This window comes from Sorghum bicolor, chromosome 3 (genome assembly GCF_000003195.3).
Source record: "Sorghum bicolor cultivar BTx623 chromosome 3, Sorghum_bicolor_NCBIv3, whole genome shotgun sequence".
NCBI lineage: Eukaryota > Viridiplantae > Streptophyta > Magnoliopsida > Poales > Poaceae > Sorghum > Sorghum bicolor.
In genome coordinates, this window is record NC_012872.2 from 7,327,180 (window position 1) to 7,354,176 (window position 26,997).

At 42.6% G+C, this 26,997-nt stretch overlaps 5 protein-coding genes and 1 non-coding gene across 37 annotated transcripts; 4 read left to right on the forward strand and 2 right to left on the reverse strand.

Annotated features, from left to right (window-relative positions):
* LOC8073351 lies at positions 393–7,074 on the forward strand. Of its 32 annotated transcripts, none has more exons than XM_021456429.1 (7): positions 393–1,534; positions 2,654–2,828; positions 2,931–3,003; positions 3,520–3,640; positions 4,606–4,640; positions 5,241–5,312; positions 6,727–7,074. In XM_021456429.1, the coding sequence occupies exons 1-2, from the start codon at positions 836–838 to the stop codon at positions 2,714–2,716; spliced, it is 762 nt and encodes a 253-aa protein (XP_021312104.1). In that variant the 5' UTR covers positions 393–835; the 3' UTR covers positions 2,717–2,828; positions 2,931–3,003; positions 3,520–3,640; positions 4,606–4,640; positions 5,241–5,312; positions 6,727–7,074. The 32 variants fall into 32 exon arrangements, with proteins under 32 accessions (XP_021312104.1, XP_021312106.1, XP_021312109.1 ...); XM_021456431.1 differs by having other exon boundaries at positions 3,597–3,640; positions 4,580–4,640; XM_021456434.1 differs by having other exon boundaries at positions 3,597–3,640; positions 4,584–4,640.
* On the reverse strand, positions 9,372–9,445 carry TRNAT-AGU. The gene has a single exon. It is a non-coding gene; the product is annotated as a tRNA-Thr (tRNA).
* Positions 9,646–13,326, reverse strand: LOC8073352 (protein ABCI7, chloroplastic). Its single transcript, XM_002457385.2, has 3 exons — positions 12,416–13,326; positions 11,775–12,034; positions 9,646–10,339 (listed from the first exon to the last, which is right to left on the reverse strand). Exons 1-3 carry the CDS (start codon positions 13,259–13,261, stop codon positions 10,006–10,008), a joined length of 1,440 nt encoding a protein of 479 aa, XP_002457430.1. The 5' UTR covers positions 13,262–13,326; the 3' UTR covers positions 9,646–10,005.
* LOC8061365 (uncharacterized lipoprotein syc1174_c) lies at positions 13,504–16,593 on the forward strand. The gene is made up of 8 exons (XM_002455203.2): positions 13,504–13,796; positions 13,902–14,018; positions 14,164–14,292; positions 14,399–14,575; positions 14,999–15,139; positions 15,427–15,612; positions 15,796–15,867; positions 15,970–16,593. The coding sequence occupies exons 1-8, from the start codon at positions 13,539–13,541 to the stop codon at positions 16,174–16,176; spliced, it is 1,287 nt and encodes a 428-aa protein (XP_002455248.1). The 5' UTR covers positions 13,504–13,538; the 3' UTR covers positions 16,177–16,593.
* Positions 20,539–22,172, forward strand: LOC8073353 (transcription factor Maf). The gene has a single exon (XM_002455204.2). It carries the CDS (start codon positions 20,574–20,576, stop codon positions 21,480–21,482), a length of 909 nt encoding a protein of 302 aa, XP_002455249.2. The 5' UTR covers positions 20,539–20,573; the 3' UTR covers positions 21,483–22,172.
* LOC8073354 (Bowman-Birk type wound-induced proteinase inhibitor WIP1) lies at positions 23,852–24,706 on the forward strand. The gene is made up of 2 exons (XM_021457487.1): positions 23,852–24,055; positions 24,322–24,706. Exons 1-2 carry the CDS (start codon positions 23,968–23,970, stop codon positions 24,531–24,533), a joined length of 300 nt encoding a protein of 99 aa, XP_021313162.1. The 5' UTR covers positions 23,852–23,967; the 3' UTR covers positions 24,534–24,706.

Below are 26,997 nucleotides of genomic sequence, written 5' to 3' on the forward strand. Positions count from 1 at the left end.
CCGATGGCGCGGCTCCCCCGCCGTCTCGTTCGCCACTGGCCAACTCGCCACCACCGAGCTGACCACCTCCAGGCCTAAAGACACTGGATTCCAATCGCCTGAACGTTGCCCAAAATTTAGGCGATTAGAACGTAGGAAGCGTGTTAGACTTTATGATGATCTAATGCTCTAGAATAAACAAGGCAAGAGGATGTACAAATTATGATATTAATAAAAAAAGAAATAAAAAAAATGCTATATCACACTCATGTGTTTTTGGTTGTGTTGGCACACGTTTTTCCTGTTCGTTGGATTAGCATCGTGTGTGTATCCTTGCCACTGCTGTTTCTTTCTCTGATCTATAGGGCCCACTTTTTTTTTTGGGTACGGTTAAAAAATTGGGAACCGCTCCTCTCTATTTCTTAGTGTTTCATTTCGTCTTCCTCCCCCTCCGCTTTTCCCCATGACGCGCACCCAAGGCGATTTTGTCGGTGCGGCGGCGATTTGGTCCAGCGAACTCGCGCTCCTCGACGCAGAGTGCTGCCGAAGGTTTGCGCTCCCCTGTTTCGTGGTTCTGTACTTTGTTGGGGTCAGAGGGATGGAGATTTGGTTGGGGGGATTTTGGGTCGGGAGCCATGATCCTGTGCTGCCACCACCCCGCCGTTTCCAGCCGTTCCTCCTCGTCCCCCGCCTACCTCCTCGCCGAGCTCGCCACGACGCCTCATCGCCGATTCCCAGACCCCGACGCGGTGCTCCTCCTTGGCGCTCCGACGAACAGGAACAGCCCACGCTGCCCCAGTGGGTCAGGAAGGAGGTCCATCTCCCCCGCTAGGTGTGCTGGGCGCCCGACAAGCACATGTTCCAAGGCGACACCTCCTTCGCCGGTCCCAGCGGCTGCCTGTGCTGGGTGGATCTGCTGCACGGCATCGTCGTCTGCACCAACCCGCACCAGGTTCCTCCCGTGCTCCGGTTCATCCCCTTGCCCGACGGGTGCCCCGCGTTCGGCTGGTCCGACTACCCGTACCGTCCGCGCATGGAGGAGTCTCGCTCCGCCGCCTGCGTCGGCGGCCGCATCAAGGTCGTCTCCATGGTAGGCTTGCTGGAAGGCTGGAACTCGCAGCAGTTCAGGCTCACCACCCGGACCCTGTCGTCGTCGGCGTTGCGGCCTGACGTCCTCGGCGGCGAGTGGCAGGAAGACGGCGTGTGCCCGCCCGAGGACCTCTGGGCGACGGAGGAGTACCGCGCGCTCAACCTGCCGCCGCGCACGCCTCTGTGCCCCGTGCTGAGCGCCGCGGGTGATGAGGAGGACGGCGTCGTCTACGCCGTCGTCAACGACATCGAGGAACGCGTCGTCGTCCAAGGACGCCTTCAGCAGATTGTCCGGGGAACCGAGCTGAAGCTCAAACGCCAGTATGTGCTTGGCATCGACGTGCGCAGCAACAAGATCGTCTCCACCAGCTCTAGTGTCCCGCCGGAAAGCCTGATGCAGATGACGCCTCACCTGCTTCCTTTTGATCTCTGTGCTTCCCTGCACGGTGGTGCCAAGAACCGCCAGGTAATGGCTGACGCCTGATAGTTCTCTGCATTGTCTGTCATAATCTAGTTCAGTTTAAATTCACATTGGAAACTCCGATGTAGGGCAGTCAGGTTGGTGAAAAGCCTTCGCTATCGTATCGCTAGTCATGTTTGTGGGTTAGACAATATCAAACTGAATTTAAATTAGAGCTTAGTCTCTCTAACACCATGAAAACATTGCTACTTGTTTTACAACATTCAACATTTCTTTTGTATAGCTAGTTGTGGAATGCTAGACAATATCAAACTGAATTTTAGTTAGAGCTCAATCTCTCCCACACCAGGAAAACATTGTTTCTTGTTTTAGGACAACTTTTGTATAGACTAAGCTAGCTGCGTCTCAGTTTAACGATCTGTCCAGAAAATTAATTCCAGAGTTGGTATGTAAATAAGTTTTCGACTGGTTCGGCCTGCAGGTGCTACTAGTTTAAAGTTTAAACTAGTCCCCTCTGTCCAAAGTTTGATGAACATATATAAGGCCCAAAAGGTTTTGAGAATTGATAAACACGTGATGCTTAGCAACTACTACACACCTGGGTGCTAGTTTTACTCTGGTCATCAATAAGGCGCTATGCTGATCATAGATGGACAGAAGGAGTAAAACAGAAGTAAAAGTTTGTTGTTATTCTATCCACATTCGCTTGATTGGTAATCAAAATTTAGATCTCCAGTCTTTGCTTCAGAGTTTTTGGTCTGCAACTTGTGATTTTTCTACTACTTATTTCTTATTACGTTCATAGCTGGTGTGAGCACATTGTTTAGCTGACGCTCATCAGACCTCTAGGTTCCTGGCTTGTGCCGAGATAAATTTGTTTGACTGTTGTTCATCAGACATCCAGTTTCCTAGATAGAGGAAAAATTTGTTTTGCTGGTGTTCTATGAGACCTCCAGATTCTAGACTATCTACAATTTTTTACTGGATGTTAACTTCAGTTTGTTGATTGCTAACTATAAGATTTAGAAAGCTCATTTTTGGGTTCTGACTCCTATTTGTTTCTTACTAAATGTTGTTATTTTGGAGATACTTGGATGTGAATATATACCACATGCAGTCTTTTCTATGTGTGTCTAGTAATATGTTTTATCCTGTAAACTGCAGTACTGCTCCTACTATACTATTTTTAACTATGTTATCCTTTGGACACTCGACGGATATGGTTGAGAAGACCGTATCTGGCATTTCACTGTGAATGGTGATGCAGGAATCTGGGTAGCAACTATTTCATTGGCAACCTTCCATACTCTATATAAAATATGGCTTTGATTGAATACATGTAAGCTGCTAACCAATGTGGCATTACCTTGTTACATTTTGTTTACAGAATATACTATTTATCATGCTGGAAAAGTACAATTCACTGAAACTTTTTATGCAGTAATCTCAGTCATAACTCACTTCCTCAGCAATTGGGTGATCTATTTGGAAGCCTCAACTCACTTTTCAGAGTTGTAAGATTTTCTGATCCTTTTTCTTCATTACAAGACTTCACTTTACCTCATTAATTTCTTACACCACCCCTCTTTCATCCCAAAGGTCAATGAGCAGATGAATTATGTTCTATGAAACGTAGCATTAGGAATAACAACGTTGCCTTTTCTTAAATCTTAAGACATCAACTAAGAATGAATGTGCTTCCCTTCTAGAAACACAGAATGTAAAAGGACTGAGTTTACATTAGTGGATCCGCAGTGGTTGCATACCAAAATAATATAAATTGCATATACACAGAACCGCAATTGTCATTCTGACTATATGCAATTTGGTTGTACAAGCTTGCTATACTATTTGTATTTTGAGTTTAGCCTAAAAACATCAGGTGATTTCTTACAGGTTGTCTTCCGGTGCTGATCATAATTGTAATTTATGTAAATTGCAAGTATGTAGCAGCGCAATTGTAGTTTTGATAATATGCAATATGTTGGTGTTGAACCATTTGCCTTGTTTTATTTTGTTTTTTCTGCTAGATGATCTTAATGGCCGATGATTTTGCATTTTTTTTGCGATCTGTCTTTCCTGTGTAAATATGTGCGGCACACTTCAGCGAGCAGCGTCCCCATCCAGGAGTTGTTCCATCTGCATGAGAAAGTGAGTGTCTCGATGTTATTTCTTCTAAGCAGTGGAATGTGTCGTAGTTTTATTTTCTAGTGGATGGTTAGGTCTGAACCCTGATAGTTGTGTTTGGTGGTGGTAAACGTTTTACTAACTTTGCTGTGGCACTTAGTGCCTACCTTGCATCAGCAAGTTTTAACGTGGAAGTTAGATGTGAAATGTTAGTTTTTTATTTGTGTTGCTGATACAATTATCCTTGGGTAGCTGTAATTTTTATTTGTGACTGCCCACACCAATGTTATATCCTTATCCATTTATTTTCTAGTAACACATCTTGAACTTTGTTAGTTGTCATTTGTGCCAACACAAACTATTTTTTTTGTCTTTGTCCTTTCATAGAAAAAAATTGTCTCTTGTGATTTGTGCTAACATATTTTTAAAATATGTTAATTATGTTTTGTGTTACGGTGTTACCATACACCTCTTATTTTTCTTTGTCCTTCTATAGAAAAAATTATCTCTTGTGATTTGTGCTAACACATTTTTAAATATGTTAATTATGTTTTGTGTTAACATACACCTCTTATTTTCTTTGTCCTTTCATAGAAAAAAATTGTCTCTTGTTATTTGTGCTAACACATCTTGAAATCTGTTAATTGTGTTTTGTGTTAGAAAAGACCTCTTATTTGTCCTTGTCTTTTCATAGAAAAAAATGTTTGTTGTGATTTATGCTAACACATCTTGGAATCAGTTTATTATGATTTGTGTCTACACCATCTTGTTTGAAAAGCTATCACGCTCTCGGGCTGTCTGGCTTAAACAAGAATTCTTCCTACTTATCACCCTTACCCAACTTAAGGCACAACCCACCAGCATTTTTTTTGGTTGCAGGCTATCTGTGGCCTGTGAGTGTCTTTTTCTGTGAATTTAATTTTAACTTGTGTAAACCGTGAACTGATATGAACTTAATTGTAGATAGGAATTTTTATTTATCATTGCAGGTGGCCGAGTTGGTTGACTGAAGTCCCGACAATCAGTAAGTATAGGAGCTGCATACATTAAATAGGGCAAACCAGCTCATGGTTACTTAGCTTTATTTTTTATAGTTAACACTACTGCACAGTACACTTGGCAAATATAATGCTATTATTTATATTGTCTTCTAATATAACATCAAGGCTTGAGGCTAAATCAGTGATTCAAATATACCAAAGTTACAACTGTTATATGTTTTTGTATCCTATCTATAAGTTTCTAAATTTTCATTTAAGTGTGAATAAGATTGGAGTTACTCTATATTGATCCTAGTTTCATAGATTTGATGTTAACTTGATGTTTTCTTGAGGCAGGGCCAACAAGATGTAGAGATGATATATAAGTTTTCTTGCACTGTACTTGTATACTTGTAGTCACTGCGATTATCAGCCACTGCTAAATGTTTCTATTCACATCTTCCTGATCATGAAAACTGAACAAAAAAATTAAGTTAATTAATTACAATCTATATTAATGTAAATTGCAAATATTGAGCATCGCAATTGTAGTTCTGAGCATATGCAATGTTTGGAAACTTAATTTACTTCATGAGTATAATTGGTTGTTTAAAGCAAATTTGTATTTGTGTCACTTTTCACAGGCACATGTTAACTCTAGTTGCAACAAGTTTCATACATGCACCAGCCATTTTGGTACACCGAAGCACATACAGGTTTTTATTTTTTTTTGTGTTACCACAGATCAGCTTTCTTGTTATTCTTTGACTAATATATAGAAATAGAATTGTAAATTATTGTCTCTATGTCCATACACATCATATTTTTGTGATTGCTTGTTTTTATGTGTTTTCATGTGTTAGTAAGAGTTGCAGATGGAAATATGTGTTGTCAGTTAAGTTAATCTCCACTACCTTCCATGATTTAGTTATAGATGACTTTCCTCCAAACAATAGAAGCCCTTCTTCTATACTATGGATGGGACACTTCTAGAACTATGTTAAAATAGATCAGCATTATGTCATTGTGTGATTTTCATCAACTAGATGCATGTGCAATTTAGTTTATAGTGGGAGAAGGTTTTGTCCAGTGCTTGCTTTCAACTAGTTGTAGTGCTTTGTTCCTGTTAATCTCTCTTGCTCTCTTGTTCATAAAAACCAAACAAATTAAATTGCAAGTTAATTAATTGCAATCAGCAATAATATAAATTATAAGTATTGAGCACCGCAATTTTAGCTCTGAGCATATGCAATCTGTGGAAATTTAATTTACCTCATGAGTATAATTGATATATACATTGTTCAAAGCAAATTTGTAATAACTTTCAATGTTTATTTCCAAATTCCTTGAACAACCAACCTTTAGATCAAAGAGAAATAGATTAGCTTACAACTTAGTAGTTCATATATTAATGCCTCATAGTTTGTCTACAGTGGGTGAGTACGGACATAAGATAGGTTTAATGGCATAGTCAATGGACCCAAATTTCCTTCAATATCTATTGAGAATCTTTGTTAGTTGTTATCTCTAAAACCTAAGTAAACGTCATACTGAAACTCCTCCTGCAAAGCATGTGTCACGATCATGGGGAAGTGACCGGACAGGATAGGATTGGGAAGTTGACGGCCTATAGTTATTATCGACCATAACATCTCTCCCCTCCTCTAGAAAGAGCTCATCCTCGATCAACGGTTTGATTTGCACCTATGATATTTTTTGTAATATCATAATGCTTCCAGATTACAATTTTGTTAATTGTGATTTGTGCCAGCACATCACATTTTTGTCCTTGTCCTTTCATAGAAATGGTTTTTTTATGATTTGTGGCAATACATTTCAGATATTTGTCTTTGTCCTCCTATAGAAAAACAATATAATATGTTATTTGTGATTTGAACTATAACACACCACAATTTTGTCCTTGCTTCCGATAGAAAAAATTGTCGGTTGTGATTTTGTGCCGACATAGACAAAACATTTGTTTCCTTGTCTTTCTATAGAATAGACATCTGTTTGTAGTTACCTCTGTTTCTTTGTTGAGATTTGAATTGTTCTTTTCAAAGCACTAGGTTTTTTCTGTGTCTATGTCTTTATAGTAGTTACCATGTGATTTTTTCTCTGCAAATGTAGATCTTTATGAAGACCCTCACTAGCAAGACCATCACCCTCAAGGTTGAGTCCTCGAACACAATTGACAATATCAAGGCAAAGATCCAGGACAATTAGGGAATCCCGCCAGATCAGCAGCGCCTAATCTTTGCAGGCAAGCAGCTCGAGGATGTTGTAATCCAAATTTGTGTTGTTGTCTATAGTTTTTGAAGGCTTTTGCTTTGCTTTGTGTGGTTCTGACCAGATAAGATGCTTTGCTTACCTTATATACAGAATACTCATTTTTTAGTTTAGGAAACCTCAATGATTGGTAAATATGCTCTAGCACAATCTCACATAAGCATTTAAATGAAAAGCATATCTTGTACATATTTGTTCTGCTATAGCTTCTACATATCTGTTGCATAGAAATTACAACATATTTTCTCTATATGGGCCTCTTTTAGAATGGAGGCAGCCAACAATCGTGTGGTAGCTTGTAATAAAGCACACAGTTTTTCTTTTTGTCGTAAATTATGTGTTTTGCATGTAGCCAACAACCATGTGCTAGCTAGTTTAAAAACACATGTTTTTTCTCTCTTACAAATCGTGTGTTTTGTAGCTAGCAAACAACCATGTGGTAGTTTTTGCTAAAACACATGGTTATTCAGTAGACAGACTCAAAAATGTAACATTGGATTTGACGATGATGGTCTAGAACAAACCAAGAGTCTATGTCGAATAATAAATTCAACAAGAAAAGAACATGGAGATGCAGATCAGAGCTTCTACAAATAAAAAGTTATGGTGAACCATGACCAATGAACATCAACTAGAGTCTAGAGTCACAAACTATAATATGTTTTAGCTTTCTAGATTCATAAATTTTGCCAATATGTATATTATGTCTCGATACATAGGAAAAGCTATGAATCTATAAATGCCAAAGCGTCTTATAATTTAGATGAAGTATTTTCTTTAGAAAGAAAGGACACACCGATTGTATACATATAAGTGTTTAATTGGATGCATCTGAAACTTTTATCCAAATTATTGAAGGGGAGAAAAGATCGACTAACATAGTATAAAAAGTACTAACTACCCGAGCTGTTTGTCAATCATCATGCTCCTCTCTCCATTTTGAGAAAAATCTAGGATAATAACAATGCATAATCTATGATATATAAACCCTTATATTAACCGCATGTATATATTAAACCTAGGATAATAACATGGTTTACTTAGGATAAAATCTACGACCATGTTGACAATATGAGAGATCTAGAGAGAGAAATAACGGCGTGGTTAAAAAACAATGCATGACTCCGTTCACTTGTTTTATAAGCCATATTTTTTCTGCCAGTCAACAATATTTTATCTTATAATAAATCAGCGAACAGTATTTTTTTAGACCATCGAATAGGCTGGCTAGTTGTATGTCTAGTAGGGCGCTTGACTGTAAAGTCGTTATTTGTCTTTTTTTTAATTTGCTTTCTTGTAAAACTAGGATGGCATGGGACTAAGAAAGTTGAACCCCACCCAAAAAAATGGGTTGGCATAGCTTGCGCCGTTTGTAAGCTTTGTAATTTATGCTCTTCCCTTATAAATGAAAGGTGATAACTCAAACCTTTCAAACAAAAGACTAGCTATAGAATGAATTCACAAAAAAGTGGAAACAATCCCCGTGTTCGTCAGAGTACTTTTCAGCAACGGATTAATGTTTTTTTTATAACATTTCAGCATCAGCATAAACCAAATTTCAACGAAATGAATCAAAAATCAATAAAATATTGTCTCAACGAGTGAAGAGATTTAAATGGTATGGCTACAGAATGAATTTGCAAAAAATAAAAAATGGCTAAAAATTTAAAGACTTTGTAATTTATGCTTTTCCGTTATATCTTTGAAAAAAAGGACTAGTCACAGAATGGATTCACAAAAAGAGGAAAATAATAGCTACAATTTTTTAAAAAAGGGGAAAAGGCAAACACGTGACATTTAAAAAGGTTGCCAATGGAATTCACAAAAAGAGAAAAATAGCTAAAATTCATAAAAAAGGAAAAGGGGCAACACGTGACATTTAAAAAGGTTGGCTACGGATAAAAAAACCAATAAAATATTGGTTCAATGAGTGGAGAGATCTAAAAAGTCTAGCTGTGAAATGAATTTTCAAAAAGAAAGAAGAGATTTTAAAGGTCTAACTATAGAATGAATTGAGAAGAGATTTATTAAAAAAATGTGCTTTCAAAAAATGGCTACATATTTAAAAAGAAGAGAAAGAAAGAAGAAATTTAGGTCTAACTACAGCATGAACTAAGAAGAGATTTATTAAACTACAGAATGAATTGAGAAGAAATTTATTAAAATACTATACTTTCGGAAAACTGCTACAGATTAAAAAAAGAAAAGATTTATTAAAAAATAACTGCAGAATGAATTGAGAAGAGATTTATTAAGAAATTGTGCTTTCGGAAAATGGCTACAAATTTAAAAAGAAGAGAAAGAAAGAAGAGATTAAAAAGGTCTAACTATAGAATGAATTAAGAAGAGATTCATTAAACTATAGAATAAATTAAGAAGAGATTTATTAAACTATAGAATAAATTAAAAAGAGATTTATATTAAAAAAATATGCTTTAGAAAAAAATAGCTACAGACTAAAAAAGAAAAAAATTATTAAAACATAATGCTTTCGTTGAGAGTCGAACTCAAGACCTCCCGCTTACTAAACGGGTGCTCTAACCAACTGAGCTACGAAAGCAACTTTGATTTAGATTTTAAGTCTTCGCTATTCATGACTCTGTGTCAATGTACAATAGCTACATCTGCTATTCTCCTCGCTAGTCGACCAGTCACGCACGAGCACAAATACAATTAAACGTCATGTTGAACCCAGGAATAAAATTGCACAAAAAGGGAATAAATATGCACAAAAGATAATAAGGCAAAACAACTGGAAACTCGGCAAAAAAATAAGTACCTGCCATGTCTTTACTTAAAAAAAATCTAAAAAAAAGCTTTATTTGTTCCACTGAGCTGCATCACTTTGTGGTATTTCTTTACAGAAAAATTTTCAACTACAGTTTCGACTTCAGGTATAAATGTAACATGTGCAATAACAATAATCTAGTCTGATGTCCACAGCATCTTCCCTTGCTAGAGACGAACAAGCCGGTTGCAAACAAACTGCATTTGCAAGCAAGAGTAGTATTGCTTACAGCATTTGAAAATGTGCTTATAGAGCCTCCCCTTGTTTAAATACTTGTAACCTTAGCTATTTTCCTCATCTCACCAAAATGTGTCAAACTAACTGAAACAATATCACGAATGAAGCTTGTCCGTTGTTTGTCTGGATGAAGCAAGCAACTCTTTGAACTGTACTAATGCCTTTTCACTTACGGGCTTAAACGGTATGCGCTTTATCACATGGGCTCCAAAGAAGTATAACAGGGCATCTGTTGCAGTTTCCGTGTTGATACCTCTCGCCTGGAAGTAGAAGAGCTCATTTGGATCAAGCTCACCACTGATGGCGGCACCATGAGTACACTTCACATCATCAGCAATAATCTGAAGGTTCGGTTTGACATTAACAAGAGCCTTTGGTGATAGGATAAGACACTTGGTTTCTTGTCCCGCATCAGTTTGTTGTGCATACCTGTGAATGAAGACAATCACAATATTAGGATGCAAATCTAGGATTGCAGCTTCAGACATAGCTGTGTCATGACTCATGAGTAAAACAAACATGGTGGACATCCTAGGAATTATATACCTGCATCTATGTATCACCGATACACGATACCAGTACAGGTACGGCAATACAGCGTTTGTCCAAAACCAAGAATAAGCCGATACGTCCAATATATAAAATTTGTAATTAAAATAATTGCATTTACATGCCCTCAGAAAGAGAATCTAAATGATTGAATCAATTTCAACAAGACGTATGAAGGAAAGAGAGGATCTAAATGAACAAGCAGGCAGGAACTGACTGGTCACCATAGCTAGAGTGCACCTATCTCTGAACCTTCAGCAGCTGCGCAAGACGATCTCCTAAGTCCCAGAGCTTCAGATCCAAACCGGTGGTACTCACGGGGACACGAGCACACCCAGTGGCAATGTGGCTCCCAGCAAGGTGGCAGTGCTAGCTTCTGACAGCACGCTCCTAGTGAGGTGGCAGCGCTAGATCCTAGCGGCATGTGCGGAGCAAGGTGGCAATGCTCGCTCCTTGTTTGTGGCGGCTCCGAGAAGCAAGAGATGGGAGGCGGAGATGAGACACCCGGTGTTCTGGGGTGAGGCTTGAGAATGGAATAATGGATGGGCTCATCCTGTTGGGCTTGCGTTGGGCTCTAAAATGAGGTACTATTTGGCTGTCACGAATGGGTATGGGCACAGCGTATCTCGCCGTATCGCGAGCTAAACCAGACGATTTTTTATCTAGTTTTTTTTCTGATTCTTGGTGATATGTGTGTCATGCCATATCGCTGTACAGCTACAGGTATGGTCCCTTCCTGGTGAATCAGTAATACATAGAACTGCATAACAATAAACTATAGTTGAAACAAAATTCAACAGTCGATAGGTCGTAAGTACAGAAGGATGATAAAACAGCTTTGTACAAGGTAATAACTAATAAGTAATGTTTGTGTGGCTTTCTGGTTTCTGCTAACTCTCTTTCAATTATTTTATGTCATGAAGCACACCAAACACCTTATACAACTACTCATACTTTATTATAGACTTCAAGTTAACTTAAATCTATCCTAAACAAATATTTAATCTTCGGATGCGATAGATTCAGTTACTGTGAAATGCGAGCAATAAAAAAAAATTCTGGACAGGCATGAAACTAGAAATATTTTTATGCCATGAACACATCATACGTGTTATGCAACTATATTTTATATTCCAGATTTCATTTAAAACTTATATATTCACCTACTGTGAAATATTGAGCAATAAAAAAGTGTATGGCACAGGCATGAAACGAGAAACCTATGCAATGCTGGTCAGGAAAATGACCGGAATAGATAACGTTTCTCCAAGAAGAACAAAACATCAAAAAGAAAAAAAAAAGCTGATAAATATACCTGTTGACCTTAATATTCCCATCAAATATGCTATTTCCAGTGCCACAAGCAATGCATTTGTGGAGCTGTCGTGAAAAACCTCTAGGGTGATCAAGTATCAGTCTGCTGTGCAGATCATGTATCTGCTTATTCTGAGATGTTAAGTGAAGTGTTGATAGTTCTGTCTCTGTCTCAGGACCTAACTGCTCGATGTGGAGATTGTGTCTATTCAATTTTGCTCCAGTGCTGACCTCAACAAACTCATATTTACTAGTTGTATCCTGCAAAAAGAAAAAAATAAAGTTTCACAACAAATAAGACTGATTTCCCCTGTTCAACTAAGATTCATTGATTAATCCCAGCCCAAACACACTAGAGCAAGCACAACTCCCCTAACACCCACAATGACTATTAACACTAGCAAATTGGAGGCAACTGTCTTGAGTCATGACTCATGAGATAGATCAAACAATGACACCCTGGAATGACAAATGTCCCCAGCTTAGAATCAATCTGAGTAACTCCAACAATCTCTCTTCCATAATTTGATCAGAGTTGGGTTCTCTTATCATCGCTATCCCATTTCATGAGCATATAACACTCATTCATAACTACAGTTACAAGTATCTTACAACATTTATTTATCTAAAATCCAGACTCACCTGCTTGACGACTGTCCATTTGGTGTGTGCTGCAGCAAATGATTGCTGTTGCACGTATGAATGAACCACTCTTGCGCCCTCGTCGATGATAATCTCTGCCACTGGATTGGCCCAATAGCAACCACCTTCTTCTCCAGCCCCAAAATGCTCCTCCACTATGGCCACCTCTGCTGCCTTCTCGGCCACGACCAGAACCCTTGGATTGGACATCAGCATACTCCCAGCACCGCTATTGGTATAGGCGAACAAGATGTGGATTGGGTCGTCGGCCATCTTGACCCCCTCAGGCACGTGCACAACAACGACGTCCCTCGCCCCAACGGCGTTGAAGTCGTAGAAGAGGTCCTTGTGGGCGAATTCAGCGGAGGCGGCGAGCGCGGCGGCGGCGCGGTCCCGGGCGCGGCCAGGGGGAAGATCGGCGAGGGTGCTGACATGGGCACCAGAGGAGGATAGGAGGATTCCATCCGAGAAGAGGACGTGTGAAGAGAAAGGGGAGGACGGTAGCGCGAGGTCGGGCTCCCGGGAGGGGAGGGAGATGGGGAGGGAGCGGAGATAGGAGATGTCAGTGAAGCGGAAGGCCTCGCTGGAGCGGCGGGTCGGCCAGGGCGTGGAGAGGAGGGAGAGCGCGGAGGCGGAGCGGAGGGGGTCGAGGAGCGGGGAGGTGGAGGTCACCGAGTCCTCGAGCTGCTCGGCGATGCGGAGGACGAGGTCGTCGGAGACGGCGGGCGCCGCGCGCGCCACGGAGGCGGATACCGGAGCGGAAGAGCGACGGAAGCGAAGGAGAGGCGGCGGCGCGCGGAGAGCGGTGGAGCAGGAGGCGGCGCACAGCGGCGACGGCGAGGACATGGCGTCCGCGAAGCTTCTCCTCGTCTGCCCAGTGGCTACGGTGCTGGTGCCGGACTGCGGAGGGCCCTCGTGGCCGTCGGGGTTGGCCAAATCCGAGATCCTGACAGGTGGGACCAGGAATGAGAACTGACAGCCCAGCCCACTCAAGGAAAAATATGGACCGTGTTGGGCCGGCTCATGTGGGCCTAGCCCTGATCCTGTGGAGCTGCGCGTAGCCTTATCCGCTTTCGTTCCCGCAGCTGTCGTTCGCTTCGCTTTGCCTTGCCCCGGCAAAGCAATGGCGCTCCGGCTCTCTGCTCCGTTCCTCACCTCGCGCTTTACGCCGTCGCAGGCGTCGGCCCCGCGCAGGCGCACCCGGGCCCGCTGTTTCTCTCCGTCCGCCGATGCGCGGGCCGCGTGTTTCAGGAGACCCTACACGTCCGTTCTGATTGTCCCCACGGGCGTCGGCGCGGCCGTCGGGGGCTTCGCCGGCGACGCCCTTCCGGTTGCGCGAGCCCTCGCCGGCGTCGCCGACTGCGTCATATCCCACCCAAACGTAACTTCATGGAGCCCGTCGTAAACATTATGCTGCTGTACTTGTGTTGCTGTTTCTCCATTTGAATTTGGTTGCTCACTTAGAGATGGAAATTTCACGTTGTAGGTGTTGAACGCTGCGATGCTGTACTGGCCGATGCCGAATACACTTTACGTGGAAGGGTACGCCCTTGACAGGTTTGCAGAAGGATCCTGGGCACTCCAACCTGTTCACCAGAACAAGGTTAGTGTTGATTGACTCGCGCTGTGGGGATTACTCCCACTTAGGACCCATACTACCACTAACATCCAGATTGGTTATAGTTCTGCTATGCACTATTGTTACCGAAAGAGATAGCCAATGACACATTGTAACTGATCATACCTAGGTAGGCTTGGTGTTGGATTCTGGAATCGAGGAAGATCTCCGGCTGCGCCACTTGCAGGTTGCAGATGCCACGAGGGCTTCTCTTGGCCTTCCTGTAGTGGAGTACATTGTCACAGATGCTCCTCTGGAGGTGCACATCGTGTTCTGAATTCTGATACTATTGCTGATAGTTGAGCATAATAAACTGCTTGCATAGTCTTGATGTTTATTTTAGGGCATGCCCTTGTTTGATGTAGATCAAGACATGGTTTGATCCCAGGTGTGGGAAGTCGACGGGGAGTGTTGGTAACTCTGATTCTCTTCTGAGAGCAGTTGACGCACTAGTCACACATTCAGACGTGAATGCTGTGGCAGTTGTTGCACGCTTTCCGGATGACGACCCAGAAGATTCAGATTGTTACCGGGAAGGAAAGGTTAACTCTTGTCTGCTCAAGTAGTTTGTTTTATTTTTATTTGTATGATGTCTTGCATGTACCATTGACATTTGCATCAAAGCATTTTTTATAGAGAATTGAGTTGAGAATGTATCTTCTCAAGTTTCAAGACATTCAATTTTAGAAGTCTGACAGCTACACGTATTCTGGATTTCTGGTCTAAAGTTTAGTGAATAGAGAGCTAGTGCTATCATTCCCCTAGAATATGGAGGTCATTGCCCCTTTATGACACTGGATCTGTATATTGAGGGGTCTGAGTTCTATTGAGTTGATGACAATTAACAGTATGCTGAGGTTATCATTTGTTGGCAAGCGTATCTTTCATTTTCTGCATTTCGTAGGTAGTGAATGTTTTTTTTTTATTTTTCATCATTTATGTTCTTGACTGATATTTTATTGCAGGGTGTTGATCTATTGGCAGGAGTTGAAGCAATTATCAGTCATCTAATTGTGAAAGAATTCAAAATCCCTTGTGCACATGCTCCTGCAGTGTTACCCCCATCACTCAGCCCATCAGTATGCCCTAGATCTGCTGCTGAAGAGGTATATGTCCATGTGTACTCGTGCATAACTTAGTTAAGTAATTATCAATTTACTAGTGATATGTTTCACAATCACACTACCATTACAAGGCTTATATTACACTAGTGCTATGTGTTCAGTTTTTAGTTACAACGTTTTCAGCCACCTTTTTGCCTCTTTGGTCATATATATAGATATATACCTGTCCTATGTCAACCTCTCCAATACTTTTTTCTTTTCTTTTTAATCTGATTGCTTATTACTTCTATATGTTGTTTGTTTATTCATAATATGTCTTTATCAAATAGATTGGATATACATTTCTGCCTTGTGTGCTTGCTGGGTTAAGCAATGCTCCACAGTATGTCATGAGGAAGGGAAGCTTGGACAATGGTTGCATAGTGGCTGGTGCTGTCGACAGTGTTATTCTTCCCAAAGACTCTTGTGGAGGAGATGGTACACTTGCTTTCGCTCGAGCTGCAAGAAAGAACAAGGTATAATGTCCATACTAATTAATGATGAAAGATGGAAATATGTATCCACTTTGACCGCACAGTGTGTTAGATAAGTTCATCAATGCAAGTTATGTTAGCATCATGATTGGAGCTAATTGCAAAAGGTGTTAGTCATAATTAACTAGGTCAGCTAAATTACTCATTTCTTCTTCTTCTTTGCAGCCCTTAATCATTACTGTACAGGAAAATGAGACAGTGCTTGATGATACTCCAGACAAGTTCGGCATAGAAGCGGTACACAACATATATCTATAATCTTCTTTCACATTCTCTCTGATTCTTTCTGACAAGCTCATAGATCTAAGCAATTACTGGTAACTTCGAATGTTTTCTCAGCTGAATGTCCGGAACTACTGGGAAGCAATTGGAGTCATTGCTGCTCACAAGGCAGGTGTCAATCCAAATGCTCTTAGAAGACAAGGGATTGATCATCTTAAGAGCTCTAGACGATTATACTCTGCTCACTCTTCAAGTCCTAAGCCATCTGCCCATCCTCCGGTGCACGATAAAGTACATATACAGCAGCTAGTTAGACAAATTTAGTACTAAAAAGAGCACCAGCATTAGTAGAATCACTTTAGATAGGTCACGATTAGGAGCTTCCAAAATTTTGAAGCATAGGTACATATTTTCCAGACCGTGCTGGAGTGGATCCTACACATAGCATCTACACCGAATTTTGTTGTGTCATCCAGTCTGGACTTGGCTGGCGGCATGCATGAATCTTTCTCCACTGCCTTACATTTCTCCAGTCTCTAGTAGGTTTGTCAATCATTTACATCATTATTTCGCCAAGGAAAACACAGCGCTTGTAATCATTTTTCTCCGACAATATTTTAGTAAGTTGGGTAGAAGCAGTGTAGTACTGTTTTGTTTCCAGCTGAACATGAGAGTTTATGCTGAAATGCCAAGCTGTTATGGCCTGGTTTATCACATCAATGCGCATTTGCATCTACTTTAGACATATTGTCAATCAGAGTTGCATTAGGATGGCCTGGCTTATACTTCCTTTGTTCCAAACTTTTAAGTAATTTTAGATCTGTCCTTACTCCTATATATATGTCAAACAACGCAAACTTATCTACAACATAAAACAAGATTGATTGGACACAACATGAAATATATTTGATAGTGCATTTACTTGATATTGTATATGTTTATATTTTTTCTATAAACTTGGTCAAAGTTTAGACAAAGTTTGATTTAGGACAACACTAAAACAATTTACTATTTCAAAAATGGGAGCATAAGCAAAGGAATTGTGGATTCAATTTGTTTGTCTCAGACACTATTACTAAAAATCTTTACTATATGTTTCCAATGTACCTCTAGTTCTTCTCTCCTCACAGCTGCCCCCGTTGCCAAAGCTGTGAGGTGGCCTGGCATTGGCATGCCAGGTTCGGGCACCTTAAGCTCCATGGACTCAAGGTGCTCTCTAGGGGAAGCTGCTGCTTCCATGTGGTGTTCGAAAGAGGGAAGGCGTGAGATTGCAGCAAAGCCGGAGGTGAGCCCAAGCTCCGTAGGCTCGGAGTCGGAGCCATTCCATGGCGAGTTCATGACAGTGTGCGACTGATCATGAGGCATCGGTCAGACAGTCACACCGTAGGGAGGCAAAACAAACGCCACGCCCCATACATGACCACTAGAACTCAACAAAACGAGAAAGAAAAGGAGAGTGCATGAACATTTGCATGTGCGTCTCAATTTAGGCTAAGACAGAGGCACCGAGCCTAACTTATTAACTGAGCCGAAGTAGATGATCACGAGCCAACGGAGCCAGAATTATATCCAAGTCTTTCTTACTTTTGCTACGTCCAGATGGTCTCCAAAAACTTATCTGATGAATCATTTGCCATTCAACCACTCAATCCGCGGCCCGACAAGTGGAACAGTAAGAGATTGTGTACACCAAAGGCCACCACGGATTCAGGAACCAGCCGGACCCATAACTACAGAGCACGCAAGCAAGATCAGAAGCAGCTAGCACGGGCGATCGAGATACGCCAGCCAGGTAGAACAGTGATCAACACTGAGGAGGAACAGTGTCTGTCTACGAGCCTAACGACTGCGCCACACGACCAACCATTTGCTGATCCCAGCTTCTTCAGATCATGCATGATGGGCTGGGCTGATGGCATGATGCTCCCCCCTAGCTAGTAACCGGCCGGAATTCAGGGACGGCGCTGCTCCAGATGCCCTACCGCTTGGTGCCCTAAGCTAAGCTAGCCGAGCTTGTCTTCATGGGCAATTCAGGGGCTGTACCAGGCTACTGGTACTGAGCAACTGGCTGACATATATCAGTCACCTGAATTTACACTACACCAGCCAACCATTAAGATGACATTCTTTTCTGACTGCAAAGATGTTGCTACTGACATCGATGCAAAGCTAGGCCAAATCATTTTTGCATGCATTACAGTTGCAGCGCACAATAATTCGCGCAGTCCATTGATCTGGTCCAGCGTTGCAGAAAAGCGAAGGAAGGCACGTATGGATGAATAATTGAGCGCGTGTCCACGAGGCAGCAACTATGATGTGCTGCGCATTTTCACGACACGTCACATTCAGAACAAAAAAGATGAAGAGCCTCTGTTACACAAGTAGTAGTAGTAGCAGCAGCTCCTCCATTGATTTCATCAGAATCGTCCTTGCTGAGTTCTCGATCTCATTCTCACCCGTTTTCGGTGCGCCTTTTCGATATTCCAGTTAAAGATTGCTCCACTTGCGCATTGCTATCTTTTTTCGCCTATGGAAGGAATTGAAGGGAAATGGGTAGAGCTTCCTTTCTGGATCTTCTCGCATGCTGCCATGGCTGTATGTCTGACGAAGTACCATGATTTGGAGGGAGGTCCTGATCCGAATGTTCATGAGAGAGATTGAGCCGAAACATGGGGCTCCCTTTCCCATCCCCCCGTGTTTTCGCTCTGGTCCCCTCCCATCATATTCTGCTCCCAACTACAGTAGTGCTTAACTCGGAATCCCTGTCGACGTCTCGCCATACAGCGTAAACAGTGGTATACTGGTATATATGAAAGAAGTCTGATTATCTGACACAATCCTCTGTTCTTTCTTTTTTCAGCTCAAAAGAACTGTTGCTTCCAAGCCAACTGAGCTCTGTACGGTGGCGATAACATCACATCCATCGCCGTTGCGTACTTCAAGCAGTTGATCTGATGAGGTCGCCAATTAAAAAGATTTCGATCGATCGAATTCTTGATCTTGAGATTAGCCAAAAAGGATTTAGCTACTCTCTAAAATAGATGACAAAATGATATTAGAGTACTTCAACAGACTCTATAAAGGATGGCTAGTGAGGTAGGCTATCCAAAAGTAGAGAGCGAATAAGGTGGGATGGAGAGCTGCTAAATTTGAAGAGTCATTTACAGAGTCTGTTGGAGACGTTTTTTCTTCAACAATAGCTAAATTTATCTTTAAAAAATAATTTGACTAATCTCTTGGAGATGCTCTAACAGTACGATTGCATACATACTCCCACACATGCATACATGTATGTGGGCAGTGAGACAATTAGGCCTTGTTTAGATCTGAAATTTTTTTTGGATTTCGACACTTTCATTTTTATTTGACAAACATTGTCCAATCATAGAGTAACTAGGCTTAAAAGATTTAACTCGCGATTTACAGATAAACTATACAATTAGTTTTTGTTTCTATCTATATTTAATGCTCTATGCATGTCCTGTAAAATTTGATGTGACGGAGAATCTTGAAAAGTTTTTGGTTTTTAGGTGAACTAAACAAGGCCTTACTGACGAGTGGCTACACGCCTGCACCGTAAAGCAAGCCGGCCCAGAGGATTGGACGTTGGACACGAGAAATGTGAGTATGGAATGGAGGAATCAAAAACAAAGGAATGGAAAAAACTACAGGAATAGGATAGATGTGTAATGGTAAAACAGAGGAAAGAAAAACTGCAGGAAATGACTAGTTAGAGGTTTTTGGAACACAGGATTCATAACACAAGAATCTTAAAACATATATGATTATAAGTGTCATTATTAGTGCTAAACGATGGGGCCCAATAAAAAAATCCAGCAGCCTTCTCTCTCCTTTATCATTTCCTAGAAACAAGGCTCGAGCGGATGCGATCAGGCGCTGGTGAGGCAAAAGGACGGTGCAGCGGGGTGCTGGCGGCGCGGTGAAGCGTTCAAGCGCGAGCGTCGCAGGAAGGCCTGGTGCAGCGAGGCTTAAAGCAGCATGAGCGAGCCAAACATCAGCGAGATCTGGAGTGGCACAGCGGGGCGGCACCGCAGGCAAGCACTCCTCCGCGCTCCACGCTAGCGCGCGTGCTCTCTCTCTCTCTCTCTCTCTAGCGCGCGCGAGAGCCCTCGGTCTTGCACGAAAACTTTGGCCAAGAGTGGATTTTAAAATTCCTACGTTTTGACGAGCGAAGGAAACCTTTCCAAACGGTAGGTGACGTCAGCAAAATACAGATTTGGCAATCCTTTAAAATTTCTTTAAAAATACTTCATTCCAAACAGGCCAATGGTTGATCGCTAAAGTTTCACGTCTGGAACGAGGAGGACTGGACGAGAAAACGGCAAAGGAAGCTGCCATTCGCGTAGCGTAGGTTGGTGACCGACCAAGGGACCGGGCACGAGTGCGATCGAATCAACCTCGCGAATTCGGGTGCGAAATTTGTACCCCACGGACCACGGTCCCAACCTGTCACTCTGGGACCGCCGGGGCTCTCGGCTTTAGTCTATATTACAGCCCTGTTTAGTTCGCAAAAATGTTATTTTTATATTATTTTTGTTCATATTTAATAATCATTATTTAATTACAGATTAATTAGACTTAAACTATTCGTAAATATTTAGCTTTAAGCAAACTGTGTGACTAGTTTTTATTTTTGTATATATTTAATATTTAATATATATGTCTAAACGTGACAGGAAATCTTAAAATTTTTTAGAAACATGCCTATATGTATCGGTTTCCCTCCCAACTCCCTCCGTGTGCCGGCCTCTGATCTGCCACTGACATTCCTGACACCGCCAATGGAAGAAGCACAGGAGGAGCTGATCAGCCCCAGGATCTCCTTCTCGCACGACCTAGCCGTCGCGACACCACCGCCTGCAGCAGCCGCCCTGCTCGCCGGGCGGCGGTCGGACGCGTCGCTGCTCGTCGTGTCACGGCCATCACGCCTCCCGGCCGAGCCGGAGTTCGACTTCGCCAACGCCGTCGCGGCCGACGACGTCGCCCCCGCCGACCGCCTCTTCGCCGGCGGCAAGCTGCTGCCAATGCCGCCGCTGCCGCCCGCCGCTCCGAAGCCCACCACCCCGTGCAAGCCACAGCAGCCTTGCCGTGTCAAGGCGCAGCAGGAGCAGCAGACCAGGCGGCCGGGTTCGTCGTGGGCGGCGTCCCCGTTCTCACGCAGCAGCAGCGTCAACTCCGCCACGACGACGACGAGGACGACGACGGGCGCGCCAAGGTCCGCGGCTGGGAGGTTCGGGTGCCCGCCGTTCCCGCTGATGCGCAGCTGGTCAGTCGGCTCCGCGGCGGCCGTGGCGCGGGAGCGGGATGGTGCCGCTGCCGCCGTCTCGGACGCCGCCGCCGGCCACCGGCCTCGTCATCAGTACTACAAGAAATTCGGCGGCGCAGCGGCAGCTGCAACTGCAAGCAACGGTGGTGGTGGTTCAAGAGCTTACTACTATGGAGGTAGTAGCAGAAAAGGTAGCATCGGCGGCGGTAGTGGTCGCAGCCATGGTGTTAGGGTTCCGCCGGTGCTTAACGTGCCGTTCATCGGCACGAGTGTGTCCAGCGTGCTCAGCTACTTGCTTTGTGACTGTAGTAGCCACAAAACCAAGAAGAGCAGGGAGTTCTAGAGTGTTAACTGGCCTGGCCTGGCGCCCAGCTAATATGGTGAACAATCTCTCTGGCCTGTGAAACTCACAAACAAAGAGCTTGTGAATTGACGTACGCACGCGTGCATTCCAAAAGCAGCATGGCTACAAGTTTACAGCCATGCATGTATATGCAATTAATTAAGAAAACTTGCCCTCGGAATTGTGGTCGGATTAAATTGAGAGAATGGGTGCACACGACAGGAAAGGTACGCAATGATAGAGCATGCAATGGTCTTTTTTTCCTTCTTGAAAAGGTCATCCCTTTTGTTTGCTTGGCATGCATGCATGCATGGGATCGATCGGAGGCGCTTTTTGGCTGTGTTGTTGTTGATTACCGGTTGCTCTTGCTTGGCGGGGCATGGAGTGTGATCAAAGTATGCCCATGTGTTTGTGGGGAAACCTTGTTCGAGGGAGCTGCGAGCTCATCAAGGATGGCGTGCGCATGCAGGTCCAGGTGCAGCGCGCGGGACAGTCCAGGCCGTCGCTTCGTGCTCGCAATATAATCTCGCATCGCTGGTGGTGTGGCTCGCAGTATTGCTAGCACGTGGTTTCAGTACACACAATGTAGATCGTATGATAATAACAGTCTTATAAAATATCTTGTCTAAATTTAAATTTATTTGTAACGAATTTCTAACAAAAAAAATCTGTGGGGCTTGAAATAGCAAATCCAGTCTGTTGTGAGGCGCGGAGGCCGAGGCCCAGTCGCCCAGAGGCCGTGGAAAGGAAACGTGGCCTATTAGCACGTGCTGAGCCGAACGGGCTGTACGCACTGTATCGAGACGAGGAACTGATACGGGGCCAATAATCGCTGCGAACACTGGAGGCCCATGAGCAGGCCGGCCGGTGAGCGCTATGGCCCGTTAACCATCCGGAGAATGCGGGCCTGGGCCTGTTACGTGGAGTGGCAGGGAAGAACCTGCGAGCAGGCCGCTAAGTCGCGCATCCTTTTTTCTGGCAGTTCATCCGTCGCCTTCGCCATCGCGTGGCCAAACCAAAACTTGAACATCCCCGCGGGGCGCGGGGCGCATCAAGATCTCGAGACGACAGTGAGTGAAGCTTCATTGCTTCGTCTACCTCGAAACTCGCTATCAACCACCACTGGACCGTTCACGCGAGAGACGCACGTCGGCGTCAAACCGGCCGGTGCCGGATCAGTTCATCACCAATAGCCGCCTCCAGGGTCCACAGGCTAGGCGACCAAAATGAATACTACAACTACTGCTGAACGTGCGCGCAGCAGTGTGAAAACGCTTACGTCGTTACCTGGCGAGGGGAGGGGAGACCGGGAGCAGCAACGGCCGCCGCTCGGCGGCGCCGCGGCGTGTCATGCTTATCCATCCGCATGTTCCTTGTTGTTCCATACCATCTCTCTCTCTCTCTCTCTCTCTCTCTCTCTCTCTCTCTCTCTCTCTCTCTCTGGGGCTTTGGGCTGTCAGTGTCACGGACTCATAGTAACTGCACTTAACTGAACAGTAACCATTTTATTTACAGAACCAGTGATCGTTTTTTTCACAGATAAAAATGTTACATTCTTCTTCGTCGTCGTCTTCTTCTTTATATATATATAAAAAAAAGAAAGAAATTAAAGAAAAGAAAAGGAGCAGATTGTAGAGGAAACTACCTTTATGTTGAGCAAGTAAAAGTTAGATCATCAACAATAACAACAAAAATATTAAGAATCTTCAAAATAACAGGTCAATATACATGTCCATTATATCAATCTGGACCATTGTTCACAAAAGTATGATAATTAAGATGGCACTGCCTGATTAGAGAAGGAAAGAGTATAGCTGTGTGACCCTAACTTGATTAGAGAATTTGACAGTTTTCTCAGCACCCTAAACATACAAAATGCTCTATGCACCGATAGCAGCTTAGGATGATCCGTTTCTATTGAGAGAATGGAGGACAGTAACATTTTCTTACCACTGCAGATATATACATATACATTACATTCCGATTATTCTATTATTTTACATCCTGTTGAAATTGCATGCACGGTCAAGGTTAGGATTATTGCATACCGCATAATACTATATAATCCAGCTGCGCCTTAGCCACAAAATTGTGCTGATCCGATAACGTCATCGTCACTTCCGTCCATTTTGGACCAGAATATATAATGCTGATGAGGATGATTGGACATGATCATGAGAAAGAAATGGGTTATCGTTATACCATACGACTCGCGCGCAGCCATGAGTCAAAGTTTCGCCTAACAAACAACAAAATGCACGAGCTGGAAGCATCGTCGTCCCCAAAAGTACATGCGATTGGCAGGACTATACGGCGGCAATGCATGCCATGTTTCAGATCTCGGCGCCTATAAGTAGCTTCTCCACACTGCCTTGTTGGCACCAGCAAAACCAGCAAGATAGCGAGAGCTACTAGCTCCTACGAGAAGTGGTAGAGAGAAAAACAGCTGCTGGCGGCCGGTCTGAAGACGACGCCGATCGAGACCATGAAGAGCAGCACGCTCCTGCTGGTGATCCTGTGCCTCCAGGCCGCTCTGGTCATGGGGATCTTCGCCGCTGTGGCTAAAGAAAATGGTGCGTTCCTTGATCGACGATATTATGATTCTAATCGTCATATATACTGGTTGACGTTCTTTCAAAAAAAATATATACTGGTTGACTGCATGCGCTCTGCCTTTTCTAAATGCCGATTGTAATTTGCCGATGGCTAGCTAATAAAGCTTCTCTCTTTGCTCGCAAAAAAAAAATGCTGGTTGACTGATCTGATTATCTGAATGAGTCTGCTACGTCATGTGTTACCATGATTGATGATGGATTGAACTGATTCTGTGCATATGCAGCCGTGGGCGAGAGCAAGGCCATCGACATCAACCCGGGGCAGCTCAAGTGCTGCACCAACTGCAACTTCTCATTCTCGGGGCTCTACACCTGCGACGACGTCAAGAAGAACTGCGACCCCGTCTGCAAGAAGTGCGTCGCCGTGCAGACGTACTCGGGCAAGATGTTCAAGTGCACCGACACCTTCCTCGGCATGTGCGGCCCAAACTGCTAGAAGATTTGCTGCTTGTGGTTTACTACTGTGTGTCATTGTGCTTCTGGGTTTGTGTGTTCGATTCTTGTTCTCGATGGACGTTGCACGCCAACAATAAACCGTTGTTTGCAATAAATAAATAAATAAAATAAAGTTGTTAAAAAAAAGTTGATGCTATAGGCATGTTCCTTATATATACTTCATCTGTTCTAAAATAAATGCTCAAGAAGCGAGTCACTCTCAAGTTAAACTAGATTTATACAAAATAGTACTCCCTGTCTCACTCAATTCAAAATTACATGTTATTCTAACTTCTTTAGAGAGTGAAAGCATATGAAGTTTGACCAAAATTGTAACAAAAATTTATAACATCAAATAGGTATATTATGAAAATAAAATTAGCAAAGGATCTAATTATATATATTTGTATCATAAATGTTATTATTTTATTATATAAATTTGGTCAAACTTGATATATTTTGACTCTTCAATATAGTTAATAAAGTGACTTATAATTTAGAATGGGAGTGTTATATTTGCACCTCTAAATAGATCTAATATATCAATACATTCTTGCATATATGTGGTCAAGTTTAAGATCGGTTAACTTCTCAAAGTGTGAGATGTGCATTTATTTTTGAATATAAGTTTGTTTCACTGAAATTTGACTTATACTAATACTGATTTGTTACGAGAGAAAAATTCAGAGTAAAATATAGTGATGAAGAATAAGCCAAATCTCTTCTTAACTAAACCTGGCGTAATGAACATGATATTCCCACGAGGATAAAATTCCTAGAAAACTTTCAACCCCTATTCTGTTGAAAGAAAACAAATAAACTCATTTGCCTGCTACCTAATCTCGAATGATCATCGATCCACACAGGCACGGGTCTGAGTGTTGCCGGGCCACGAGCTCCATACCCCAATGACGGAGCTCTTGGTATGACAAGGAGAGGCCATTATTATCATACCTTGAGCTTATCTGATATCTACTGTAGCATGTTTTTTCATTTGCTACAGATGCTATAAACTATAGTTGATTGTTCCATTAGACCGTATAAGCCCTATCTTAATTCTTCCCTGTCCTCCGCCACTGCCGTCGCCCGCAGCCCGGCGGTTGGGCCGTCGCGTTCATGCATGCATGTGATGCGGCCAGGCGACGACGGAGCCACGAGAGGCCGGCCTACCTTGCCGGCGCCGCGTGTGTACGCTACGCCGCCACTGTAAGAAACCAGCAACGTACTACAGTGTTGGGATGGGTGCTGCACAAGGTTGGTGTGGCGAGAGGCGAGGCCAAAAACCAGAAAGACAATGCTTCACGCAATGAGATACTAGGCTACCAGGGACCGACAAAGAGTGATGCATTACGGGGAGGAGACGTGTGATGCTAATTATCCTCGTGTTAATTAGCAATCGATTTTTTTTTTCTTTCCATCAATAGCAATCGATTAACGACTACTCTCTCCGTCCCTTTTTAATTATCGCTTGCGCTTTGCGAAAAACAACTGCCGACAATTATATATTAAAAAATATTAATATTTATAATACATAATTAGTATCATTACAAAGATCTTTGAATCTAGTTTTTTTAACAAATTTATTTAAAGATATAAATGTTGCACGTATTTTCTATAAATTAAGTCTAACTTGTGGCATGCATACCAACAGCGACAATTAAAAAGAGAGAGACAGACGGAGTACGTATGACATGCCAAACGACGACGACCATCCAAATGTCCAATCAGTCACAGGTAATGCGCATGCATGGTCCACGTGACATGCCACGCTGCTTAGCTAGAGAGCCATACAAACAAACTGTTCGACCCCTTGGTAATTAATATACGTACTGGGATTATGGCCATATGTTGCAACGAGAAAATATGATAATTCAGATTTGAACATGTGTGTATTGTTTATTGAAAACAGTATTTTGAGCGAGCCTAACATTTCATTTGTAGCTAGATGCATTGTAGCTAGAAAAGTGGAATATTTTGTGCCAACCAAAACAGCAAAGAGGTGGTTTAAGAATTCAAAGTCTAGATATATAAAATAAGCATCTTTTGAGCAAATAGCTTTTTCAAACTTTGTAATGAGGAGGGCACCTAGCAGGAGTTAACAAGGAACAAGTAAGTGAATAACAAGACTCTAAGTTTGGTTTCACAATTTTGGAGTTGTTTGTTGGGAATCAAAGATATTTTCTTATATCTAGAGAGTTTTAAACTAGACAATGGAACTATATTAGATTTTGGGAAGACACATGATCGGGCTCCCAAGCTTTGAACATCCAATGTCCGAGTTTATTTAATATACATGTGCGTAGCAAACAAGCAACAATGGTATGTACTTAATTCCACCCCCTCTCAATATACTTTTTTTTTGCGGAACAAGTTGGAATAGCAAAGTTTGCGGGAGTTGCTTTTATTAACTTTATAATTAATGAGGATAGGGATATAGGAACGTAAATAATAATGGCTTGTTTTCT